Below are 15,188 nucleotides of genomic sequence, written 5' to 3'. Positions count from 1 at the left end.
GACTCAAAGATAAGATTACCTCTCTTTCCACAAGCTACAAATGAAAACAAAAAAGGGTAACACTTTACTTGAAGGTATCGACATAATCTTGACATGACACTGTCATAACTATGACATGACACTATCATGAACGTGCCATAAACGTTATGAACAAGTCAGAAACGTTTATGACTTCTGTCATTAAGTGTCATTCGGTTTTTGTCATGACAAGTTGACATTGTTTGGGTTGTCTTGATTATGACAACTTGACATTGACTCAAAGTGACATTACCAGAGGATGTATTTGTCATGACAACTTGACATTACATTTCTTTGGAGTGTCCTTATTAAGACAACTTGACATTACAGTTTTTTACGATCGCTATGGCACTTTTTTCAATACTTTTACCAACTTTCCTAAACTCTTAACACAGTTAGCACAACATCTGTCTGTGTAGACTGTACAATTAACACATTTCTTGTTGCTTTGACACAAAATGCATACAGTTAACACAAATTTGAAATGCTTGAACTTCTTTTACACACAAGCTCCACCAAGACCAAAACAACGGATCTTTACTGATCTTTACAATTTACAAATGCTTTCACACTGTATGTCAGAACAGATAACAACATGTTCTTAACCTAACTTAACGGCTAAAGTCAAAGTGAACAGCTGATCATATTGTAAATTGAAACACAAATATATCCCCTGCATTTTATACATGCATTTATTGAGAAACAGCTGATCGAAGTTATGCGAATAGATCAATCACAGCTGATTCCCTTCTAGGAAACACACTCAGGTGTTGAGGTTCTTTCAATCGCATGATCATATGGTAGTACAGTAAAAGAGGACCTATTTGAACAATATACTGTAGATGAACACAGAAAATAAGAAAAATGCCTTCACGAGGGAGAGGAAGAGGAGTACCAGGACAATTCTGTCTCTGTCTCCTTTTTTTCATAAACCGTACATTCTATAAAACTACTCTGAGATGGGTCATGTCATTCATTTTTGGTATTGAATCTCTGCAGCAAAAGAAACAAAACGGTGGCTGGGTTGGCTCAGTGGGTAGAGCAGGTGCACATATACTTGGAGGTTTATGCCTCGACGCAAATCCGACTTGTGACGATTTCCTGCATGTCTTCCCCCCCCCTCTTTTTCCCCTTTCTCAACTAGCTGTCCTGTCAAATAAAGGCGGAAAAGCCTCTTTAAAAAAATAAAAATGAAAAATAAATATGCATGCATTTACTAAACCCAACAAAACAAAAATATAGAGAGGCTTCAATAGAATCTGCAGTCCAAAACACAATCTATGATCGATACAATATACTATTGTCTATTATATAAGGGCAGACCTGACACATTTAAAATAATGCAGTTTCTGTAATTCCATGGGATGTTAGTGTTTTGTATGACATTGTGCTATGATTGACTAAATGTTCCTGTTGGGAGAGAACATGTGTTAGTGTTTTAGAAGAATTATTTGACTTAGACACATGATTGCATTGTTTTGGTAAACACAGTGTATTGTGTTAGTGAATTATTGTATTTTGAAAATCAGTGTTGGAGTTTAGTTTACAATGTGTGATTTTGAGTATGAAATTAGCTGTTTTGCCAATCGTGTGTTGGTGCGTTAAGAGTTTAGGAAAGTTGTTAAAAGTATTGAAAAGATTGTCATAGCGATCGTGAAAAACTGTAAACAGGATGGCATTACGTCAAGCTGTCATGATAAAGACATCCTCTGTTAATGTCAAGTTGTCATTACAAAGACATCCCAAACAAATTTAATGTCAACTTGTCATGACCAAGACAACTTCTGGTAATGTCACTTTGATTAATGTCAAGTTGTCATAATCAAGACAACCCAAACAATGTCAACTTGTCATGACAAAAACCGAATGACACTTAATGACAGAAGTCATAAACGTTTATGACTTGTTTATAACGTTTATGACACGTTCATGACAGTGTCATGTCATAGTTATGACAGTGTCATGTCAGGATTATGTCGATACCTTCAAGTAAAGTGTTACCCAAAAAAAGAAACCTTAAATCTGATCAAATCAAATTAAGTAAATTAAATAAAATAAAATAAAGTATTCAAACACTTCAAGACGGATGTATACTGTAGTTTTAGTCAGTAAAACTATGTTTCTAATCAACTCAGAGCTTCTCTCATGATTTATGTTGGTTGGACTCTCCGAGGACACTGTTTACCGAGACGTTGTGGACAAAAATAGGCTTTTTGGAAAGTGAGGGAAACTTCCCCTTCTCCAATCCTCAGTGGAAATGACATTTTTGACTGTCACCACCCCGGGTGTCTCCCTATAACCTGATGTCTGCCGTACAGGTGGGTCCTTTAGAGAGAGAGCTGTGGGAGGAAAATGGTCATTCCAGCGGCTATGGACTCCTTCACTCCTCCATCATTACAACTAGTGCTACATCTGCTGCTGCGTCTGCTTCGACTGCTGCTGCTGCTGCTGTTGGAGACGCTGCAGGAACGACCACCCATGAGACTGACACAGGCACAGACTTTGGGCTGCTGGGAAGTTACACAAAAGGTATGTGTCCTCTGTAGTCTATATCGACAACGTTTCATTTCCGGGATTGTTCAGGTGCCGCCGGAAATTCCATCGGATGTCCCTCATTTCTGCCGGATGTCCGTCACCTTCCTCTTTCTTTGTGTTGGCGTTCTAAACTCCGGTGGATTTATGAGGACTATGGTTGACTGCTCCTCAGATCTCTGCAGGGTAAATCCAGACAGCTAGCTAGACTATCTGTCCAATCTGAGCTTTCTGTCGCACGACTAAAACAACCTTTGAACGAGCACGTTACACCAAAACAAGTTCCTTCCTGAGGCTTTTTTGCAGAGGCACCGTGGCTCAGTCTGGCGCTTAAAGAAATGCCAACAAACCAGAGCTCATTTTTTCTTCCATCCCAGAACGCTGTGTGGATTTGCCAGACCGTCCTCTGCAGCGCTGTGGAGGAAGGTCTGGCTATGTGAGACTTGTTCCTGCGTGACGCTGTCAGCCATGCATAGTTCCGAGGATGTCTGAGATGAAGAGCATCTGCTGCTTATTGTTTTACCTCTGGTTTGCCTCTGCAGATGAGACAGAGGATGAAGAGACAGAGCGGGAGGAGGAAGAGGAGGAAGAAACGGGCCTGGCACACAAAGGCGACGTGTTTACCCAGAATCCCACTGTAGCAGAGGTCGGCGTGGCTCCCAGCAGAGAGCCCCTGCAGCCCAGTGTGGAGGAAGAGGAAGAACAGGAGTTAAAAGGTGAAAAGTGTAAACTCTTTCACACTAAACTATTACGATAGAGAATCAAATTGTGATTGTTGCTTCATAAACCCCTCCCCCAAACAGTGATTGTCCAATTATAGCTTAGCAAACGTAACTCGGTTCAGTTCATCAAGTTGTGTGTGTTGTGGGGTGTCTTTTTCAGTGGTGTTCAGAGGTATTTCAACTTAACTTGAGGATTTCTATGATCCAACGTTACTGCTGTATCGATTCCTGATTTCCCAAACTACGGAGTGGGCCAAGGCCCAAATCACAGAACGAGCGTGCATGTCAAAACAATGAGTGGCATTAAAAGACATTTTCCACTACATTTCAGAGGGAAATATTGTTCTTTTTACTCCACTACATTTATTTGATAACTTAAGTTACTTTGCAGATTATGATTAATTATACAAAATATGATCAAAAAATAAATGAAGATGTAATATTATAAATTAAGATATAACCTTATTGATTCCAGGAGGGAAAGTCACAAGCTACCCAGCAGATAAAATATAAAAAGTAGTTAAAAATTAAGTAATTCAACATTAAAGTGATGAACACATTAATGCGCAAATGGGGGAAACGGGGTGGCACCTTCTCCCCCTCAAATATGATTGCCCCCTCACTGGTGCCCCCCTCCCCTCCCCCCCAACCAATTGGGCTAGAGTGCTGTCAACCTGACAACGGTGATTTCCATTGGATCAGAGTACTGTCACTTGGCTGGCCATTCTGCCAATTTTCCAAGCCCTTGTCACATGACCAATTAATGTTTCCATGATGATTGTCCAAAATTCTGATAAAATGGACAAGGTGGAATTCATTTTTTTAAAAGTGGCAGACAATGTGTATTGTATTAGGATGTACAATTTAAAAAAAAAAATGAAAACAAGTGAAATTAATAATGAATGTGAGGTTTTATTTAGCAGAATAACATTGTGTTGTTCTATCCTATCCAATAGTTCTTATACCACCCCCCAACTGATTATTGGTCCCCCCCTGTTCCACCCCACTTAAAAAATCCTGGAATCCCCCTGTCTCCTGGTAGAAATGAGTTTTCAGTGTCAATTTTGTCTTTTGGAAATCAAGTCTTAAAAATGACTATGGATTTTTATGGTAAATCTCCCACCAACATTCCTTTAAAGGAAATGTTCTCAATGCTTCGGTTAACATTTAGGGACCCTCACTATGCTACCGTTGAAGTTTGGTGATATGTTGAGCCTTTTTAGTGGTATAAATAGCTATTTGTTTTTACTTTCCCTGTGCTCCAAATACTAGCGTTGTAAGCTAATCAGCGGTCCGCGCTAGCTTGTTTCAAGCTACAAACACATTCGATTAGCATGAAAACATGTCCCAGAGAACGACAGAGTGGGTACACATCTGTTATTAACCCCTAGGTTCGTTTTGCGCCGGAATTGTCCTTTAAACTGCTGTGATAGATAGGAAAGCTTGACAGGCGTAGCAACAGTAACTAACTAAGGGTGGTGGCGCTTAACAAGCACTCAATTAAATGAATACATCATAAATAGTTTTTGTATTGGTTCAAGGGGGTGGACTGCAAGACAGAAGTGAAGAGGTGGAGAAAGAGAAATGGCGAAAGCTGGAGGAAGAGGATACAGGAGTCCGACACATCGTCCCGCTCACCACAGATCCCTCCCCCACCATCGGCTTCACCGACCCGTCCTGGGATTGGCTGGGGAAGACCAGGCCCCTGCAGACCCTGGGGTCAGAAGTCAGGGGAGGGGGTGTTACAGAGGTCTTCTTACCGGATTTTGATGAGATGGAGGAGGCACAGCAGGTACATTTAAAGCTTTCATTTCTTATTTGATCAATATTCACATCACTGTTCTAACCCTGACTAACTCTGAATCTTTCAGGTGGTGTGTGTCGACTGGAGCGAGCTGGCTGGACGTGGATATGTCATCCTCAACATGACGGAAAACTTGAACTGTGTAAGTACAAGGTTTCAAATTAGATCTCCAGATGTGTTGATGTTGAATGTTTGTGATGAACTGAAGGATGAAGGGTTCCTTTATGTGTTGAGAAAACTCTCCTCCTTCTTAAAGGTGCTCTAAGGGATGTCACGTGTTTTTTAGGCTACAGCATTTTTTTGTCACATAGGGCAAACATCTCCCCACTATGCGCGCGCTGCCTGTCCCCTGAACACACTGTAAAAAAATGCAGTCTCTGTAGACAGCCCGGGCTCCACACACGGCAACAAAAACAAACTGCGCCAACCTGCACCACCAAACATAACAAACAGTCTTGCAGCGTTCCAGCCAATAACTGACAAGAAGGATTTCGGGGTGGGGGTTGGGGGGATTAGTGCAGCGAAGCACAGAAGGGAGGGAGAGGGGACGGGATGAGGAGGAGGGAGGGGCAAGCTAGCCTCATGTTGTTTGAAAATACTTTGAACGTCAACAAGAAGTGCCGTCACCCAACATCGCTTAGAGCACCTTTAAGCTAAACAAAGTCTTTAAAAAGCCTCTTGGATCAGCTGGAAAATGCATCGTCCAAAAGCTGAAAACAGGGCTGTTTTTCAGACACCATGAGAAGTTGACTGTAGAGATACGTGGTTCTCACAGGACAGCAACGCTACAAGCATATGATGATCTTATAGAATATGATGCATGGCTGTAGATTAAACTAGCCAACTGTATATAAAGGAGTTAAAATGAGCACAACCATAAACATCTACAGCAGTAAAATGGAACACACACATTAATGCAGCAGGAATATTAATCCAGAAACATCAGATAGAAGAGGAAAACTCTGACAGGGAACATTTTACTGCACAGTCAGTACTTTTACTTTGTTACACTTTAAGTACGTCTTACTGATAATACTTACATACTTTTACTTCAGTAAGTTTTTTAAATACATGCCTTTTACTTGTAGTGGAGTATTTTCACAGTGTGGTATTAGTATTTTTACTGAAGTAAAGGATCTGAATACTTCTTCTACTTCTTCTACTGCGTCATCGTCTTGAGATTATCATCTGAAAAACGTCTAAACTAAATCAAGAATCAAGCAAAATAAATATTTGACAACAAGACGGCGCAGCCAGACCTTTCTCCCACGCTGTCAGACAAACAGTGAAGGGGGTTCAGTGGAGTTTTGGAGACAGAGCTGCTGGAGGCCATCTCTGTTTTTCTGGATCTTTACCATGGTGTCTGTCGCTATGGCAGCAACACAAATCCTCATCGCCACCGCAGTGACCTGATGGTTGCTACGGCAACACGGATGGGGCCAGAACTGTTCTCCTGTATCCCCTCTTCTCTCCTCACTAAAACAAGTGGACTTTACATCGTTCTTTTATGTCTGTGAATTAATTGTGTGTGTGTGTGTGTGTGCGTGCGTGCGTGCGTGCGTGTGTGTGAAATAGACTTTTTGATATTTGCAGAGAAATCAAGTGGTAACTTGTAGAAAAATGTGTGTGTGTGCGTGTGTGACAGGAGGAGTTTCGTGTGGACCAGGGCGTGCGGTTGTTGAAAGTCATGGAGAGAGTGTTCGCTCGAAGAATGAACAGCCCCGAGGGATCATGGGTACTCTACCTGAGCAAGCCTACACACCACCAACACCAGCTGCTGATGAACGTGGCTTCTGAGCACGGTACACATACGCACAAACACGCATTCCATATATATATATATACATATATCTTTATTCCATAGTATTCTTTCAGCATATTGCAATTCAAGTGGTCTGAGAGAACACTAGACTTCTGCAGCTCCTCATGAGAGAGAGAGAGAGAGAGAGAGAGAGAGAGAGAGACAGAGAGAGACAGAGAGAGACAGACAGAGACACATACCCTGACAGTTCTACATGAATCAGATCGACAAGGGAAAAATTGCGTACCAATTTCCTCCTCCTGGTGCTCCTAATGGCATTAGGAAGACAATCACCACAGATGATATGATACATTTTTCAAACTGCAGGCAAACTGCTCAATGTCACTTTTCCTCTTCTTCTTGGATTTTGGTGGTTCAGGAGCGTCACTAAAACTGGATCTTGTGACATCTGTACCAGTTTCATGTCTCCTCTTTTTGCTTGGCTTGTCACTAAGGTAACCGCTGGAGTCACTGCCGTGGACCTCCATGGGAGAGATCTCCACCTCCTCCTCCTCCTCCTCCTCTTTGACATGCCATCAAACCTTATTTTTACAGTCAAACTGTCAAGCGCTGATCAAATATGAATTAAGATTCTGTTACTGCATTACCTTTTTTTATTTTCATCTCAAATGTTTTCAGAAACATGTTTAGAGTTTGCTCCGGCTGGTCAGCCGGTTGGCGTGGCTTGGCTTTGGCCCGACTTGACCACAAACTTTCTCATTTTACAGCTAATCTGTACACTAAAATATGCTTCTGAAAGCATTTGAGGCGAGAAATAGGCAAAGCAGTAACAGAACCCTGATTCATATTTGATCAATGCTGTCCAGTTTGACAGTTTGACCACAGGTTACGCACAGTCATTGACTCTGTTCCTGTGTCTCAAATCTTGAACTTCTGTACTTACACTTGCTATTTTGAGTACATAGTGCGTTCACACTGACGAAGTGTGGCCAAATGCAGTGCACTACGAGTACCCAGATGCTGCACTCAAAACCGTCAAAGCATTGAGGGCCAGATGTACGTACATTTGGGAATGTAGCGTTATCAGCGCCACGGCCAACCCGCAGAAAGCGCACGCTGTGATACATCAGCCTACGTCGTATTTACCAAACCTGCAGTTCATCGGGTAATCAGCGCCTTTCTCCGCCCACTATACCGTAAATTGAGCTGTAGCAAAGCGTCAAGTACTTGTGCTATGATACGGCTGAGCGCAGACTACGATATTCCCACTGCTGATGCTGTGACTGTTTGAAATGATCCTGATGGCAATATTTGTAATGTAGCGAGGAGTTTAACAACTGCTGGAATGGAATGTGAACGCTGAGTCGAAGATTCTATGTCATCTTTGATTTCTTCCAGTAACTGTAATATTGCATTAATCTGTAACGCTTAATGATTTCGTGTTCACTCAACTGAAAAAGTGTGATCCTTGTGGCAAAAATCCTTTCAGCTCGTCTCCTTGGCCTATGTCTTCGTCTTGCTCAGATTACTGCTGCCATTTCACCAGGAGGCATATGAGAGGAAACCCGCTTGCGGCTGGTTTACTCCTGCTTTTAAGAGGCGGAGAATTTTCACCGCAAAACAGAGGCACGCTTTCATAGTGTTTGTACATACCGCGGAATACATAATTAGAAAACTCCCACTTTGCCCTTGACCCTCCCGTGAATGCATATGCATGACACGGAAAAGCGCAATTTGCCATGTTTCAGTTCCCGCGACAGGCAGTCTGCACTTTTACCTCAGTGCGGCCTGTTTGTACACACCTCGCCATGCTTTTACGCGCACGTTGCGATACAAATACGCCTGAAGTGGGCGCAAAAGCGTTAGTACATCTGGCCCTGAGTGGGGAACGCCGGACACTACTCGCCCTCAACGGTCGCCATCTTTGCTACTTAGCGGAAGCTATGGGACCACCAATGTATTTTCAAACTTGTGAAAGTGGCAGGCGAGGATACTGCAGCGGTTACTATTGAAAGGCGAACTACACAAATGTATTATATACATGTTTTATTTTCAATAAGTACCACTATACTGCTGTCAGTTAGTGAGAAAACAAGCCAGGTGGACGACAACAGGTGGCGGTAATGTTCTGCCCTGCTGCAATTTACCAATAAACAGAAGAAGAAGAAGAGTCAGTGCGTAACGGCCGTACACGATCTGAGACAACACTACCCTGTCGAAATTTGAGCACTACACAAGTGAGTACATCGTGTACACAGTGCAAGTGTACTTACTCACAGAATTAGAGACTCAAAAACAAGACATCAAGGGAATTTTTGCTTCAGTACATAATAAAGAAATGGTTCTGACCCTAAATAGTGCTTTGAGGGCTTCTTACCACACGCTCAAACACTTACAAATACACACAAAGACAGACATTGGTGTTGGCTTTTAGCACTGTGTTGTTCCACATGTGTTGTGTCTTCCAGGAGTGATTGCTGCCAAGGATGTGCTGGACATGCTGGGAGAGATCAGGAGAAGTTTGAATAAGGTACACTCTCCAAGAACGTCTCAAAATTCTTTATTACTGTATGCGTTTATCCAGATGTTGGTGTTACAACCTGAACGATTGTCACAACAAATGAAAGTAGGGATTAAAAGATTTCTGCTCATATAAACACATTGTGATTTCTAACAGTTAATGCGGAATGTGGAATTTACAGCTTAATGAGAATATTGCCAAGCACAGTAGATTTTCACGTCAAGGAATTTCCCTTCGTATCTTGGTGCATACAAATAAACGTAAGGGGAAAGGAAAACCAACTAGGCCTATTAAAAATGTCAGAAAATATAAAGTAGAAACATTAATGTTTGTAATAATTTTTTACAAGAAATTTACAAGAAAGGAGCTCGAAACAGAAGCAGCTTTTGGCCACAGCTGCCCTTCTGTGTGTGCAGTGATTTGTTCTGAAAAAAAAAAGCCAAAAAGAGAGGACACCGCAGAATGTGGACAGGACCTCCTTTTCCACAGTCCAAGAGAACCGAGCCCAGTTCATGTTCTTGTACCTCCCTGTATTCTTCTCCATGTTTACTATCTACCCAGTTTGCTGCTTCCTGTTTGGTGCTGGAGAGAGCGCATCTATTGGTTGATGACAGTGTTCACATCATTGAACTTCACTATTTGCAAGAGCCAAGACTAAAAACGTAATATTAAACATTATTGATTTTATGGAAAATCAAGTACTACTTGTACAGGCGTGTGCTTTCTTACTTACTTACTTACTGCCCATTATGCCTGTTGGCATGTAGGGCAGCAACAAAGGATTTCCACTCTTGTCTGTTTTGGGCCAGTGTCTTTATAGAGCCCCAGGTGTGATGTAGGGTCTTCATCTCTCCCTCCACCGTCCTGCGCCAGGTATTCTTGGGTCGGCCTCTTTTACGTTTGCCATCTGGTGTCCAGTGAAGGGTTGAAAGTTTTCTTGCTCTCTGTATTACATGTCCAATCCATTTCCATCGCTTTCACCGCAATTTAAAAAAGATATGTTTGTGTTCATATCGAGTTCAAACTAATGTGTGATTGTGTGTGTGTGTGTGTGTGTTTGCGTGTGTGTGTTTGCTTCATCAGGTGGGCATCCAGAACTACAGTTCGGCCAGCAGTTGTCAGTCTCGTCCCAGTCAAACACGCAGCGACTACGGCAAGCTGTTTGTGGTTCTGGTGATCATCGGCTCCGTCTGCATGGTCATCATCACATCTGGATTAATATACATCTGCTGGCAAAGACGACTGCCTGCAACCAAGACTACGGTTGGTAAACATCTGGTGGTGGAATAGTACGCAGTACATTTACTCAAGTACTGAATTTAAGTACAATTTGTGTTATTAATCTGAATATGCAAAGTAACTGATAAAAGATACTTTTGTACTTATATTTTGATAAGATATTTTGCTGATTTCAATCCAGCTCTGTGTCAAGGCAGTGTGGGCAGTGTGTTTAGATCAGTGGTGCCCAAATTCTTTCATATGAAGAGCCCAAATGTATCTGGATGGAAGGCCACAGCCCAAAAATAAACGTTGATGTTGAAGAATACCATAATTCTTGTAATTCTTTGTAGATACAAGTTACGAATGTAATTTAATAGGGAAGTTTAACAGCACTGTGCTTTATATTGCCGTAAAACTCAGATTAAGTACTTTGTACTTGTTAGCTGCACAAAATGGACGTTTCGTAGTCCATACGGTTCGGATGTTACAGCACTTTCAAAATAAGAGGAGAATAAGCATGAGCATGTCAAATGCCATGGCGGGCCAAAACAAAGGGATCATGGGCCAAACTTGGCCGCGGGCCAGTGCACATGCTCAGAGCAACCGTCATCTGGCGGAATTCAGCAGACAGGAATTCTGGCGCACAGCGTTCATCTGCACACACTGCCTGCGCTGCCATGACACAGAGCTGGATTGAAATCAGCAAAATATCTCTTTAAGTAATAGTTTGAATGTAGGACTTTTACTGGTATTTTTTCACTCTAGTATTGCTACTTTCCTTAAGTAAAACATCTGAATACTTCTTCCACCTCTGGTAAACATACACACTCCCATCGTCCCCGTTATGTAACACTCACATAAAGCGTTTGTGCACCTTTATGTGAGTCTTCAGGCCTTCTTTTTTTTTTTTACCTCGCAGTTCCGCAATGAAGAACTTCACTTTGTGGAGAACGGTTGCCACGATAACCCCATGCTGGACGTGACCAATGACAACCAGCCTGAGATGCAGGACAAGAAGCCGAGCACCAATGGGCTCGCGGCTGGAGGAGAAGGAGGCGGGGAGGAGGGCAGTCGCTGGCAGGTTATTGGATGACTCATTAAAGCTCCATTGTGTAATGTTTTGAGTTGATTCCTAGCAAAAAAAAACTTTGTTCTTTCACAAATATGTGCTTATTCATGTGTAATTACTTCCACCAACTAATCAAAAGTATTCTCGTAAGTGTAGAATCTGCCATTCAGAATCATTCAGAACATACCTCCGCCTTTCGCGCTGGCACCGTGCCGAATGCCAGGGGGAGATTACTAGGGTTGGGTATCGTTTGAATTTTTACGATTCCGATGCCAAACCGATACTTTTAAAACGATTCCGATTCCTAAACCGATTCTTGAAAAACTAAAATATGGCATTTTAAAAGTAGCCTACATTTCCGGTAGCTAGCTAACGGTAGACTACAGAGAAAGTGCGTCTGTTTCGGAGCGACAGAGGGAAAATATTTCAGTCGACACATTAAATCGAACTGAAATGAGGAACCGAAATTTGCGTTCTAATCCGGTCCGGTGGAACCAACCCTAGAGATTACTTGATCTGCCGGCAGATTTGAAAGCTTGTTGAAGATGGAGGATAACGCTGATACTTTACTAACATCAGCTTGCTTTCGTTTGGGAACCTGATAGCTGATGTTAGCAATGAAATGGTACCAAAATAACTAAAACGTAAAACCATTATTACACTGGAAGGAACATTCACGGACAAAGTTGTACTCCGGCCACCGGAGGAGATAAAACGCGCTTGGAATGGGAGGGGCTAGAAAGTAATATTCAGTTGGTTGTCATATACAATTTCACCGCTAGATGGGAGAAATTATTACACAATGTAGCTTTAAGTGGATGTATGAATGAGTAAATAAATGAATGTTTAATGCTACACCGTCAGCTGTCTTGTTCTTTTGGGAAACTAATTATATTCTGCCCGGCAACAGCATGAAGCCTCTCATCCTTTTTTTTCAGGTGTTTGTCAATCAAGCAGCCACTGAGGAGGAAGAAGAGGAGCAGGACACACATCTCTGATGGACGAAGAGAAAGAGGAGACGGGTCATGAAGGTCTTTGATAGACAGATGATAAGTGAAACTGAGAGGAAAGAAGAAGAAGAAGGAGATGACGGTAGAGAAAACAGAAGAGGAGGAAGAAGAGAACAAAGACAGAAGGGAGAGAAAAGAAAACATAGTTGATGGGAGTTAAAAGGTATGAAGCCTGAGTAATAGATGTGTTGTCCGGTCAGAGTTGGATTGAGGCTCGGAGGAGGTGAGCAGGAGGAGTCCCTGACATCTTCATGGATATCAGACACTGGGGTTTATGTTTCAGGGCCTGTATGCTTCAAATTTGAATTCATGGAATCCCAATAATCTTGCTGATCTCATAATATGTCCACTCTTTGAACAAAGTTGGACTTCTGATTGGAAGAGTTGAGCATTTCATAGAGCTGCATATCCTGACTTGATGTTTGATAATGTCCGAATCTGTTAAGTGTGCCTTATACGTTTAGCTTCCTGCACTGTGCCTGCACAAGACAAATAAAACATGAAACTAGAAGAGGCACAGACCTCTCTCTAGGCTCGCAATGTTAACGTGAGTAAGAAAAATAATTTGTGTATCCACCCGTGATTCATATCCGCTCCAGAATGTAATGGCTTCTTCCTCGGCCAATGCTACACTCTTCCACCAAGTTTCCCAACAATCGGGCCAGTACAACAGCATACAGTACAACAAAGCGACGAACAAACGGAGCCAAAAACATGACCTCTTTGTCAGAGGTAACTAGCAACAAAATCATACTGTAAAGCACTTTTTCCCACCTTTCACTATTTGAATGTAAAACATTTTTTTAAAGTCTGAATTTAACATTAGGAGCGGTTGCCATTTTATTTCACATTTAGTCAAATTATTTGACAAAATAGCTCCTACTGGTTGCAGGAAACTAAAACTAAACTAAAATAATAGCAAACAATCCCCAGGCTGAAAGGAGGTGTAATACCTGAGAAGGCATTGTTTACTTTGATTACCAGTGATGGAATGTAACTTAGTACATTTACTTAAATATTCTACCTAGGTACAACTTTGCGGTACTTTAATTTTTCACTACATTTCTCTGAAAGCTATAATTACTGTACAAATTAATATTTTACAAACAAAACATGACAAATAATGCTGTATTATTGATGAAACTACCCAACAGTATGTAAAGTAGTATTTCCACCATCTAAAAAACTATTTACACATTAATGCATCTTAATGAATAATCTAATAACATAACACTTTCACTGGCCCGTTTTTTTTTTTTGCATAACAAGTTACTACAATTACTTTTGATACTTGAAAGTACATTTTTCTACCAATACTCCTTTACTTTCACTTAAGCACTATTTTGAATGTAGGATTTTACTTCTGATGGGGCACCCAGACAGCTCAGTTGGTAGAGCGGGCCCCCATATATAGAGGTTTACTCCTCGGCACAGTGGGCCTGGGTTCGACTCCCCCCCTGCGGCCCGTTGCTGCATGTCATCCCCCCTCTCTCTCCCCTTCCATTTCTTCTGCTGTCCTTTCAATAAAGGCCTAAAAATGCCCCCCCAAAAAAACTTCTAATTTTAGATTTTACTTCTAATAGAGTATTTTGACAGTGTAGTATTGTTCATTGTACTTAAGTAAAAGATGTGAATACTTCTTCCACCACTGTTGATTACACATAAAGTAAGCCTTGTTGGTAAAAGCCACAGCCAAGTATGGCTGACAGCAGCAAGCAAGATTGTACTGAAAGGTTCCACAACTTCAGAGATGTTCATTGGTTCCACCCCGATGTCTGACTCCAGAGACAACAGCGACTCCTCCTAGCTTCTCCTCCAAATCACCCAACAGGAAGAAAAAGCCTGTAGCAACTTTGAAAGGAAGGTTTTGGCACTTTATTGATTCCTCTAGGAAATGGCGACTATCATCATTGAAATGCTGCATCATGTTAAATGTATTGCATATACAGTGACTGAAATCTCTCTATTTTACTTATAGGAATGGTTGTAACTGATGTTTACTGTTCACTCTACAACCAAGTCATATGATTGCTATACTTAGCCTAATATGCTCTTTTTTTAGAATAGCATTGGAATGGCTGCTGTACGCTCTGGGCTAACTCTTGAGGCGATGACACATGGGCAACATTTAGAGGTCTAAAAAAAAGAACTAGTTACAGTGTTTAAGTCGAGTCGAACCTCGAGTCCAAGTCGAGCCCCAAGTCTTTAATGTTTTAATGGTAAATGTTAGAAGTCTAAACCACTACGGTCATGTCTGAATCGCTACGGTCATGTCAGCCTTACTACGATCACGTCCCAGTCACATTCAAGTCACTGCAATCATGTCTGAGTCACTTCAGTCATGTCCATGATCATGCCAGAGTCCCTACGGTCATGTCCGAGTCACTATGATTATGTCTGAATCACATTCAAGTCACCCAATCATTTCTGAGACCCAAGTCAGTCATGTCCGAGTCACTACGTTCATGTCTGGATCAATCCAGTCATGTCCGAGTCACTACGTTCATGTCTGAATCAATGCAGTCATGT

At 41.7% G+C, this 15,188-nt stretch overlaps 1 protein-coding gene across 1 annotated transcript in view; it reads left to right on the top strand.

Annotated features, from left to right (window-relative positions):
• podxl2 (podocalyxin-like 2) overlaps positions 1-13,886 on the top strand; it is a 28,709-nt gene extending 14,823 nt beyond the window's left edge. The window contains exons 5-13 of the mRNA XM_078249269.1: positions 2,337-2,547; positions 3,093-3,266; positions 4,814-5,064; positions 5,144-5,218; positions 6,722-6,878; positions 9,307-9,368; positions 10,443-10,622; positions 11,500-11,661; positions 12,588-13,886. Coding sequence (XP_078105395.1) covers positions 2,337-2,547; positions 3,093-3,266; positions 4,814-5,064; positions 5,144-5,218; positions 6,722-6,878; positions 9,307-9,368; positions 10,443-10,622; positions 11,500-11,661; positions 12,588-12,647 — 1,332 coding nt within the window. The 3' untranslated portion in view covers positions 12,648-13,886. The remainder of the gene's footprint in view (positions 1-2,336; positions 2,548-3,092; positions 3,267-4,813; positions 5,065-5,143; positions 5,219-6,721; positions 6,879-9,306; positions 9,369-10,442; positions 10,623-11,499; positions 11,662-12,587) is intronic.
• The last annotated feature ends 1,302 nt before the right edge of the window (positions 13,887-15,188 follow it).

Source organism: Sander vitreus, chromosome 4 (genome assembly GCF_031162955.1).
Source record: "Sander vitreus isolate 19-12246 chromosome 4, sanVit1, whole genome shotgun sequence".
NCBI classification, from domain to species: Eukaryota; Metazoa; Chordata; class Actinopteri; order Perciformes; family Percidae; genus Sander; species Sander vitreus.
Note: the sequence above shows the minus strand (reverse complement) of the source record. Positions and strands in the feature narration are given on the sequence as shown.